The sequence below is a fragment of the Eschrichtius robustus genome, chromosome 16, assembly GCF_028021215.1.
Source record: "Eschrichtius robustus isolate mEscRob2 chromosome 16, mEscRob2.pri, whole genome shotgun sequence".
NCBI classification, from domain to species: domain Eukaryota; kingdom Metazoa; phylum Chordata; class Mammalia; order Artiodactyla; family Eschrichtiidae; genus Eschrichtius; species Eschrichtius robustus.
In genome coordinates this window covers 30,539,694-30,551,446 of record NC_090839.1, presented here as the reverse complement: position 1 = coordinate 30,551,446, position 11,753 = coordinate 30,539,694, and the positions used below count along the sequence as shown (strand labels likewise).

The 11,753-nt window shown below is 39.1% G+C and overlaps 1 protein-coding gene across 3 annotated transcripts in view; it reads right to left on the bottom strand.

The window, feature by feature from the left end:
• The window catches only part of PTPRA (protein tyrosine phosphatase receptor type A), a 184,988-nt gene that overhangs the window by 28,776 nt on the left and 144,459 nt on the right, over positions 1-11,753 (bottom strand). For all 3 annotated transcript variants that reach the window (XM_068565366.1, XM_068565365.1, XM_068565367.1), the window contains 2 exons: positions 5,689-5,779; positions 4,338-4,414 (listed from right to left, as the gene is read on the bottom strand). In XM_068565366.1, coding sequence (XP_068421467.1) covers positions 4,338-4,414; positions 5,689-5,779 — 168 coding nt within the window. The remainder of the gene's footprint in view (positions 1-4,337; positions 4,415-5,688; positions 5,780-11,753) is intronic.

Sequence of the window (11,753 nt, the reverse complement as noted above, 5' to 3'; positions counted from 1 at the left end):
GTCTTTAACACCTTTCAAAGTTATCCCATTGCCTAGAAATCAAAACTCTTAGCTGGGGACTTCCCTGGTGGCGCAGTGGTTAAGAATCTGCCTGCCAATGCAGGGGACATGGGTTCAAGCCCTGGTCTGGGAAGATCCCACATGCTGCGGAGCAACTAAACCTGTGCGCCACAACTACTGAGCCTGCGCTCTAGAGCCCACAAGCCACAGCTGCTGAGCCTGTGTGCCACAACTGCTGAAGCCCGCGTGCCTAGAGCCCATGCTCCGCAACAAGAGAAGCCACCGCAATGAGAAGCCCACGCATCACAACAAAGAGTAGTCCCTGCTTGCCGCAACTAGAGAAAGTCCGCGCGCAGCAACGAAGACCCAACGCAGCCAAAAATAAATAAAAAACAAAAACTCTAAGCTGTACTGAAAATTTGTAGATACCATAAGGTGACTCAATCAGCATCCAGTCCCACCCACTTCTAGCTTGACTTTCTTTCTATAGAGGCTGAAAAACTAAAAGCTAAATTCCCTAGACTCTCTTGCAGCTCAGTTCTGCCTAAGAACCCAGTTTCTTCCTAGCAGTCCCATATAAGACTTGGGATAGAAGTGAGTAATGTGAGATGGTGACTGTGCTAGGAAGATCTGGTCTTTGGGCAAGCATGGCAGCGGAAGCATTGAGTTCTTCTATAGCACCTCTGCAGGGGTTTCACTACGAGAGTCATATGGGGTAGTTGGGTACATCTACGGCTGCTCTGTTCCTGGTGACTCTCCCGCAGATTCTGTAAGCCACCCACTATCTTATAATAAACCCCTTCCTGCTGAAAAGAATAGACAGAAAGTGGACTCTTGTCATCTGCAACTAAGAACCCCAACAGACACACTTGACATTCAATGTCTTCTAAGATCGAGTTCCTACCAATCCCCCAAGCCTCATCCCCCATGACTTCCCATCTTGTATCTTATAACTAAGACTACTGTTTCCAGTCTCTGACTTTGCCCATACTTCTCTTTTTGCTTTGAAGTTTCTGTCCATCTTTCTTCTCTTGAATTCAGACCTACCCTTCAATATTCAGCTCTACTGGCTCATCAGGTTGGCTGAATGTTTCTTTCTCTAAGTCCCAAAGGATCTGGGAATATCTCCTTCACACATGTTGCACACTAAAGGTTATGATCTACCTGTAGGTAGATCACACTAGGGACCATATCTTATCTCTGTAACCTTGGAGCCTACCCCCAGTGCTTACCACACAGCAGGTGATCAAAAAATGTTGACTGAATTTAATAAACCTAAATCTTCTTTAATCCCCGACTCTTACTCATGGTTAACCATAAGCTTTTTCCTGCTTTTCTATTTTCACTGACTTCATAAGTACCTCCACTTTAACCCTCTTCATCTAAACTTTCATATCACCTATTAATAACCTCCGATAACCATCAAGGCTTTATAGGATGCCCTATTGTGAGCTCCAACTAAGCATGGCCAAAGGAGAAGGCTTGTTTCCTTCTAGTGCCTTGCTTATCATGACCATGAATAGACCCATCTTACTTGCTTACCAGCCTTAACATCCAACTTACTTTTGTCTGTCTTCACCTTCAATGTGGGAAGGAGCCAAACTGGTTATGGTGACAGGCACTGCTGGTTACTAACTGAAAAGCTATTCCTTCCCTTTCTTTCTTGCCATCAAAACCATGCTTTTGTTCAGACATTTACCTTTCATTGGCTTGGAAGGTGATCATTCCTCAGCCCCAGAAGGGTAAATCATGATAATTCTCAGTGCCCTAGCCAGTGACTAGAGAGAGGGTGTAAGCATGTGATCCAATCCTGGCCTGTGGGCTCTGAAGGGTACTGTACCGGAGAGGCTTCTGAGAAAGGTCATGCCCCTAATAAAAAGAAAAGCACATGCAGAAATTCTCCACCTCCTCCTCCTCCTCTATGTTGTTTGTTGCGTTTATAAGAAATGTTTGGAACTGCTGTAACCATCTTGTGAGCAAGAGACAATGCCAATAGGCTGAAGATATGAGTAGAAAGATGGAAACACCTGGTTTCTTAAGGATGTCACTGAGTCACAGACTCAGCCCACCCTAGAACTGCTATACACTTGCCTTCAGATTATATGGGAAGTAAATGTTACTGTGTAGACCACTTCTAGCTGAGTATTCTGTTACCTGCAGATGGAAACATTCTGATATTGCTATACTCTTCCATATAATGTTAAACTCAACCTGTTCCTCCCAAACACTTCATCATAATCTTTGATCTAAATCCTGGGACTCTTAGCTGGTTACTAGCCTTTTTCCATTTTCCTTATCTACTACATCAATCATTTATTTCTACCAGGGTTCCTTTCTTTCTAACTATAAACATATGACCATCACTAAGAAACATATCCAGGAATTTCAGCAAATCCATACTAGTGAGGGTGCCTGCACTACTCCATTTCTGAAGTCCATCTGATAGCCTATTTTTTAGCCACAGCCTCTTGTTCTTCCATCTTTCTCCTTTTCTTATGCCAAGACTGCTCTTTCAATTTCTTGAGACCTAGTCCTTGATCCCTTCCTTTCTCTACTGAACCTGAAGCCCTCGGCTGACTACTTGAAGCAACAACTGACTTCCCTAGCCCCTTTGTCTGAGTACCACATGTTTTCTGTATATCACCAATCCTAGGGTACAACTGGAGAAAATCACACAACTGAGGCCCCTATATATCAAAGATTTCCATCTTAGGTAGTTCCTCGGTGCAGCTAAACATGCTTTTTTCATGCTCTTTTCAGTATTCTTTCTTACTGACTTCAGTACTCTCATGTCACAGTCCCATCCTCCCTTTTCAGCAGATAACCCTGACTTTACTTCTTAGAAAAAAGATGAGTTCCCTCAGCTTGATTTATTCACACCTACAAACCACCTCTATCTATTCTATATTCCTTTACCATCAGTCTCAGAGGAAAAAACATCCTTTCTTATGTTCAACACTAATCTCTCCATCAGTATTCTTTTAAAAAAAATTGTGGTAAGGGACTTCCCTGGCGGTCCAGTGGTTAAGAATCCGCCTTCCAATGCAGGGGACGTGGGTTTGATCCCTGGTTGGGGAACTAAGATCCCACATGCTGTGGGCCAACTAAGCCCGCGCACCTCAACTAGAGAGCCTGTGTGCTGCAAACTACAGAGCCCACGTGCTCTGGAGCCTGCGTCCCACAACTGGAGAGAAGCCTGTGCACCACAACTAGAGAGAAGCCCTCGCACCACAACGAAGATTCCCACATGCCGCAACTAACATCCGACGCAGCCAAAAAAAAAAAAAAAAAAAAAACTGTGGTAAAATATACGTACACAAAACTGATCATTTTAGCCATTTTTAAGTGTACAGGTCTGTGGCATTAAGTTTATTCACATTGTTGGGCAACCATCACCACCATCCATCTCCAAAACTTCTGCATCTTCCTCAGCTGAAACTCTGTACCCATTAAATGATAATTCCCTTCTCCCCCCTCCCTCTAGCCCCTGGCAACCACCATTCTACCTTCTGTTTTAATTAATTTGACTATTCTAGGTACCTCATATAAGTGGAATTATACAATATTTATTGTTTTGTGACTGACTTATTTCACTTACCATAACGTCTTCGAAATTCATCCATGTTGTAGCATGTGTCAGAATTTCTTCCCCTTTTAAGGCTAAATAATATTCCATTGCATGTATATACCACATTTTACCTATTCATTCTTCCACTGATGGACACCTGGGTTGCTACCACCTTTTGGCTATTGTGATTAATGCTGCTATAATCATGGTTGTACAAATTCCCTCAGTATTCTCTTCATGCTTCAGTAGTCATGCTTGCTCTTTCTAGCTCTCTTGCTTGCTCTCTCTTCCTTTCAAACTCTCTCTTTACTGGTTCCCTCCCGTCAGCCTATAAAACATACTCAAGTCTCGCACACCATCTCTATAAACATTCTCTAAATCACCCCTAAAAACCTCCTTTCAGTTTCAGCTCTTCTCTCAATTCATAGCAGACATGACTAACCAGACTTACCCAGAGTCAGATATTCTAGTCCTGTTTGGAGGACAAGGTGTGGTTTTGTTCTTAGTTATCTGAGTAAGCTCAATAAAGGATTCACTGACTCTTACAGAAAAGTATACATTTAGGTTCAGATTTCTGCATGGGAAAATTCTGGGAATGATGACACGTAAACATAAGAATACATTTTAAACTGTTTGATCTTTAAAAAAATTTTTTCAGTCTTTTAAAAAAATCAGACTCCTCAGGGAAAAACTGAAATGACAAATATTCCTCCTAACATGCAGCTGAGAAGGAATCAAGGAAATAATGAGAAAAGCTCAAGTTCCTTACATTGATGAATGAAGCATTGATGTAATCAGAATCTGGAACTCCTTCAACTGGTGTCAGATGGACTCTAGAGTGGTCATCTAGAAAAAAAAAATTTTTTTTTCAATTAAATTCAATTTTATTTTTCACTGGTCCCAATGCAACCAGGCCAGTTGTGACATCTATGACTATGTGTAGAGAGACACACAAGTATAAAGTTGTCACTGCAGCACTATTTATAACAGCAAAAATTCGGACACATCTCAACCATCATTAGGGGACTAAGTTCAATAAATTAAGATATATCCATAATATGGAATAGTAAGCAGTTGATAAAAAGGAAAGTGAACACTTCTGTTTCTTGACAATTACCAATACATATTAGTTTTGTTTTTATTTTACATTTCTCTATATTATAGTCATTTCGGTATATAGCATTATAGTTCAACATCTGTAATAACTATAGCGATCACCACAACAAGTCTAGCTACCATCCATCACCATACAGTAGGACCCCCCCACCAATCCATTTCACCCACCTCCAACCCCCTTCCCCTCTGGTAACCAATGATCTGTTCTCTGTATCTATGAGTTTGTGTTTGTTTTGTTTTGTTGGTTTGTTTTGTTTTTTTAGATTCCACATGAGTGAAATCATATGGTATTTATCTTTCTCCATCTGACTTATTTTCCAATATATATTGGGAGAAAAAAGAAAAAAGTCAGAGCAATGTATACAGCATACCAGTTATACTAAAAATATATAATATATATACATGCATTTATACACAAATAAGACATAAGTACCTGTAAATGCCTAGTACAGTGGTCTTTAATATATTATGCACCCAAAATTACACCAGGAATTATTTAAAGGATGAATTTTTTAAAAAAGCAATTATAAAAAATAAAGCAAAGTTCAAACATTTTGCTCTCGCATCCCACTGGATTATGCATATTCCATTCTGGAGACCATTAGCCTAGAAAAATATCTCTTAGGTTATAGATAAACTGATCAGCAATGGCTAACTCTGGGAAGGAGTTACGAAGAGAACTCTGAATTGGAGTTTCTTTGCAATGAGCAACAAAAAAACCCCACAACAACCATGTACTTGCTGTCTGGTCTTAGTGAAACTGCTCTCCTTAACTTCCTAGAAACTTTAGGCCTGCCACAAAAAACCTGGTCAAGCACCCCTACTGACTTTATGAGCACCTGGGGTTGCCTGGGGAGCCATAAAGGCTCTTTCAGCCCAAAGGCTTGACTCTATTCTTATTACCAGCTTTCCTATGATCAATCACAAGATTCTTTCCATCCTCAGAAAATCTGGCTACAGATGCAGTTTCAGGTTACATCCCAAGAAACCCTACAAACACTCACAAGGCAAGATGTTTACGTATCGATTTTTTTCCTTGTTCTCCTCCTTGGAGGCAGCTTCACAGGTGGCCTGGATAGGACAAGCAGGGAGAGCCTGAAAGGTTAAGAGAAATTACAGGAGTTATTAACAGGGATAAACACCAAACATGCAAACTGCTGCACCATACTCTGACCTGGCAGCAAGTTCTACCTATTCTTGGGGGGAAAAGATGTGCCCAGGTGAATACTTGCACCTAATACAGAGAGTGCACTTCTCTTCTAAATAGTTTCTAAGCTCCTTAGAGTTTGAATACCCAGAGGGCAGAATGCCTTTCCTGTTACTATAAGCATAGCATGCTCTTTATATGATTACTATGTGGTTAGCAGCTTGTTACAATGCTGGGTCAAAATGGACCACCCCAGTATATAGGACTGGGGACATAACTGAAAGGATGGGCCATTTATCCCCATGCTGACCACCATGCAAAGCTGAGACGTATCTCAGAGTAAACCACACAGGAGGGGTCTGGATGGTCAGTTGAGTTAGGAGCCTGACAAGGGGGTATGGCAGCCCAGCTTCTAGCATCATGTGGTAAGGAAGCAAGGACAGGTGAGTGGGTGAGAGGGCATTCACATGGATGCAGCAGTTAGGAAGCAGAGGACTTGGATGAGGTAACACTGAATCTGCAGCAGTTTGGGAGCAAATGTAAATCAGCTAGCACTGGGAGGTATGTGGATAAGTATAAATGGTTTGACATGAGATAGTCTGGATTGTATGAACTTGAGCAAATCGGCCGAAGTTTCCCATAAAATTGGGATAATAATATCTGCTACATAAGGAGTAAATAAGATAATCTCATGTTTGGCATAGAATAAGCATTCAATAAATTCGTTTTATAGGAGCAGGAAGCTAAGCTTTATTATTTGAACTGTTTTCTTCTGTGTTCTATATATTCAAAACTAAGAAAGCAAAAAGAGAAATAGTTTAAAATTACAACCTAGACAACCTTCCTGATAAGTGATTTGGAAATATGTTTTAAAGCCTTAAAAATATTCATACGCTTTGACCTAGCAAATCTGGATTCTAGCCTAAATAAATAAAAATCTCTGTTCAAATTATTTACTTCATCATTATTTAGAATGACCCCAAACTGAAAACAACCTTAGTATTCAGCAGTAGGAGAACAGTTAAGTAAATTATGGTTCATGTATTACTTTTCATTCATTCTTTCAACAAACATATAATGTGTACCTATTAGGTACCGGGTTAGGTACAGAGCAAACAGTGGTGAATCAATCATATACACAGTTCTTGCTCTCATGAACAATGCAAACTTGTGGGTGAAAGACAGATATTAAATAAATAAAACAAGTAAATATAAAATTACATACCATGATAAACGCAATGAGAGAACAGATTATTAGAGAAAGTATCAGAAAGCCCAAGGAATACCCCAATACAGATTAAGGGTAGGTCTCTATGAGGAAGGATGAGTATGGAAAATAGTATTCCAGGCAAAGAACAGCATGTATGATGACCCAGAGGCAGGAGAAGGCTTGGTTTGTGTAAGGAAATAAAGTGTCAGTGAGGGTGTTATGTAGAAAATGTTGCTGGTGGAGATGGCAAGAGGAAGTGGGAGGAGATGAGTTTTTTGACAAGGTTGATCACATATTTCTACATACGTCCTTGAATAGGAAGTTTGAATTTTACTTTAAGTGCACGAGGAAACCATTCAAGGTTTTTAAACTGTAACCCACTTTACCTGTTAAAGAATCACTCTGGCTGCTACATGGAAAATGGGCTGGGAGGAAGGCAAGTACAGAATGTGGAAAGATGATGGTACAAGGAAATAGATGTATTTGAGATATATTATGAAGTTAGAATGACTAGATTTAGAGATGGAATGAACAAAAGTTGGGGAGAGAAAGAGACAGGAATGAAGGATGACTCTCAGGTTTCTAGCTTGGATAAAAATAATAAAAAAGATTAAGTAAAGGAAATGCCAGCCTAAAAGGAACCAATTTTACCAGAAAGAAACAAGAGTTTTAAGAAGGAGCAAATATACTTCCTAGGAACCAGCAAGATAGTGGTAGGAGAAATTAAAGTGAAATACCCCAAGATAACAGGAGTCAAGGTCTCATAGTCCATCTACCTTCACTTATTCAAGAGATTTTCTTTTCAGAGTTAAAACCCTGGAGGTTCTGCATGTTACTTTACTAGGAAAGCCAATTTCTTCAGACCCAGTGCTGTCAATACATAAAGGGGAAAAAGGAGTTTCCTGGACGAGAAGATTGGAATTTCCCAGTTTGCACAAACCCACAGTTTGCCTTCTCTTCACCCAGATAGGCTACATTTCCACCTTGATGCAGGGCAGGATGAGACACAAGTTTTTAAAAGCCCTCAAGACTAATCCTGAGGTATTACTTTTCCTGTACATCCCTTGTCTAAAATGATGTAGAACAGATGTACTGACAACAAGATTCTTGAAAACAGTCCTCAGGGTCAGTAATGACAATGACCACATCTCAAAGTCCTGTCAGCATCCCTAGCTCCCCCAGTCATGATGAAGAAAAATTAGGTCTCCAGGTAGGCTGAGGCTCCTAAAAGCAAAGTTAGGAAGAAACAGGAGTCACTGTTTGACAAGAGAAAATAAAAGATTTGCTTTAGAGAACACTGTACTAGATGTAAAATATCAGATTAAAGAGCCTAGGTCAAGGATGAAAACAAGGGGAATCCTACTCCAGGCTGAAAATACCCAGCCTGGAGAGCTGGGCAGAAGCAGCTGAACCAGAAGGCTCTAAGATGTTAAATTCTCCACAAACAGTAGGTGGCATCAAAGACCACTTCATCCCTTGCTTAGGCCTTTACTGGAAGCAAGGCTGTCATTTTTTTTAAAATGTCAGTTAAAAAAATTTTTTTTTCAATTTTTACAATTATTTTTTTAAAAAGTATATCCACCACCCAATTTAACTTATAAGTTCTCTTTCGGCACTTCCTCATCGCTTCCTCTTCCTTCTCTCACAAGTAAACTTGGAATTTTGTATTTATTATCCCCTTGCTTTATTTGTATCCATATATTCTATATCCTTAAAAATATATATTTTTATTGTTCAGTCTATTTTTTGATAAAAATGCAATGATAAATGGTGACTTGCTTTTTTTGCCCAACATTATGTTCTGAAGATTCCACTCAGGTTGTTCCATGTAGCCAAAGTTCATTCATTTTAACTACTTTGTAGTCCTCCATTTTTAGACCATACCAACATTTATTTATCCATTCTACTACTGGTGAATATTTGGGTTGTTTACAGTTAACCGTCCTGCTTTGAGCACTAACTGTATGTGTTTCCTCATGCACATGTGCAAGAGTTTCAGGTATGACTATCTTTAACCTTACCAGATGAGGTCAAATTGTTTTTCAAAGTAGCTGTACCAATTTACACTCCCACCAGCAATGTAAAAAGTATTCCAGTTATTCCATATCCTTGTCAACATTTGCTATGGTCAGACTTTAAATGTATCAAATGTAGGTTTAATTTATATTTCTCTGATTATTAATGAGGTTCACCATCATTTCATAGTTTACTGGTCAACAGGGTTTCCTCTTCTGTGAAGAACCTAGTTGAGTGTTTCCCCATCTTTCTACTGGATTATTTATCTTCTTACTACTCTGCAGAAGTTCTTTATGTGTTCTGGAAACTCATTCTTTATCAGTTATAAGTGTTACAAGTATTTTTTACCAAGTTTGTGGCCTGCCCTTTCATTTTCTTTATAGTATTTATTTATGAACAGAAGTTTTGCATTTTAATGTAGTCAAGTTGATCAACCTTTCCCTTTATAAACATTTTAAGTCTTAAGAACACCTTCTTATGTGAGATCATAGTATATTTTCCTACATTATTGTCTCTACATTTTTTCCTTTAAATTTCAGTGTTTACATCAACTGGGACTGATTTTTGGTATGAGACAGGAATTCAATTTCATTTATTCCATGGGGTTACCCAGTTGTCTGAGCACTATTTATTGTAAAGACCATCCTCTACCCAGCAAAACTACAACAGCATTTGTCACAAATAGGTTTCCCTTTACATATGAATCTGCTTCTGGGTTCTCTACTTTATTCCGCTGGTCAATCTATTCCAGTGCCAATACAAAACTGTCTTAATTACTAAACTTTATAATGACTCTTTATACTGGTAAGGCAGGTCTCCTCACCTTGTTCTTCTTCTTCAGGAATGTCTTGGCTATTCTTGAATCTTTTCTCTTCCATATAAATTTTAGAATCAGCTTGTCAAGTTCCACAAAAAACCTGTTGGGATTTTTATTGGAATTGCATTGAATCTATATATCAGTTTGGGGAGAATTGACAACTTTACAATACTGAGCCTTCTAATCCATCGATCTTATCTCTTTCACTAATTTAGGTTTTTTTCTTTAATGTCTTCAAACATTTTTATAATTTTCTCCAAAGATTTTGTAAATATTTTACTAAATTTATTCCTAGGTACTTCACATTTTGGATGTTATTGTAAATGGCATCTTTTAAAAATTATTAGATTTCCTGATTGTGGCTTATGAATAGAAATGCATTCATTTTTTATGCTGTTTTTGTATCTATCAACCCTGTTAAAATAACATTAATTCTAATAATTTATCTGATGAGTCTTTGGATTTCTCTGGGACAATAATCTCCTCTGTGAAAAAAACTGATTTTTGTCTCTTCCTTTCCAATCTGTAATACCTTTCATTTCTTTTCTTGCCTTACTGTGCTAACGTCTCCAGTATAGTACTGAATCTCATTCACTTTAAAGTTTGAATCCCCTTCCAAATACTCTGGCCACAGTCACCAGTGCCTGAACACTCTGCTGTGATGGGGAGCCTACTACTTTCCAAGGAAGTTCCCCTGATCTTGGAACAGTTCTGTTTAGAAGGACTTAACACCCAGACACACAATTTGTTTTTCCCTTGTACTGACTAGTGTAAAACCCAGGAGGGTCAGCTGGTGCCTTCTCTGCCCCTTGGAAATCCTGAACTCCCAATTCCCTGAACTGTTGAATTCTAAAGCCCTTGACATAGGTACTGATAATTCCCACAGGCCTTTGGCTCTGATACATTTATTTGGAGACAACTCATCAATGTAGAGACTATTCTGCCTCTGGTTCACTCAGATGCCACACAGTTCTGTCACCAAATTACACATAAATGCTTCTTTACCTGGAAATCCAAGAATTAAGCTGTCTCTACTAAAGATGCAGGGTCCTGCGTGGGTTGGGGGGTTTCACATTTCACAATTCACAGATTGTGACCGCCTCACTGCCTCTAGTTCTTTCCCTAGCTGTCTCCTATCCCCTTCATCTCAGGAGCTAAGTAAAGTCTATTTACTTATTTATTAAACCTTAAACATGTTTTAGGGACCTCAATAAGTGGCTTTTCAAAGTGTTTCTTTTAAACAAATTCAGTGCTTCCTTCCGAGACAAATGCTGGTCAGTAAAATGTTCCAGCTTATAACTTTAGGGCAAAAGTTCCATTACCCGTAACTTTCAACCACGGTGGGGTTTCATAGAAATGTTACACACTCCCCATTTAGTCTGTCAGATATCCGAAAACAGCTGTCATTTCCTATGCTTATTGTTTCTTCAGCTGTTCACCCCCACGGTCCAGTTTTTCCTCCAAAACAACTTCCCATTTAATGATATTCCTTTTCACAGAGACCTGACCACAAGACTCTTGGCACAGTTCAAGCTGGGGACACCAACTCTATTCTATATGCCATCTATACATTAAAGCATAATGGATACTATGCTAAGGCTAATAAGCTTGAATAGCTTTGTTTACTATATTAAAAAAAACTTTTTAAAGTTTTTTTTTCTTCTTCTTTTTGGCTGCACTGCGAGGCACGCAGGATCTCAGCTCCCCAAACAGGGATCGAACCTGCGCCCCCTGCAGTGGAAGCACGGAGTGTTAACCATTGGACCACCAGGGAAGCCCCTTTAAAGTTTTTAATGTCTGCTTTTAAAAATGCTATTTAAAAATATGCTTGTTGTAAAAGAAAGTCAAATAATTCAGTAGAAAGTGGAAGTTCCCTATC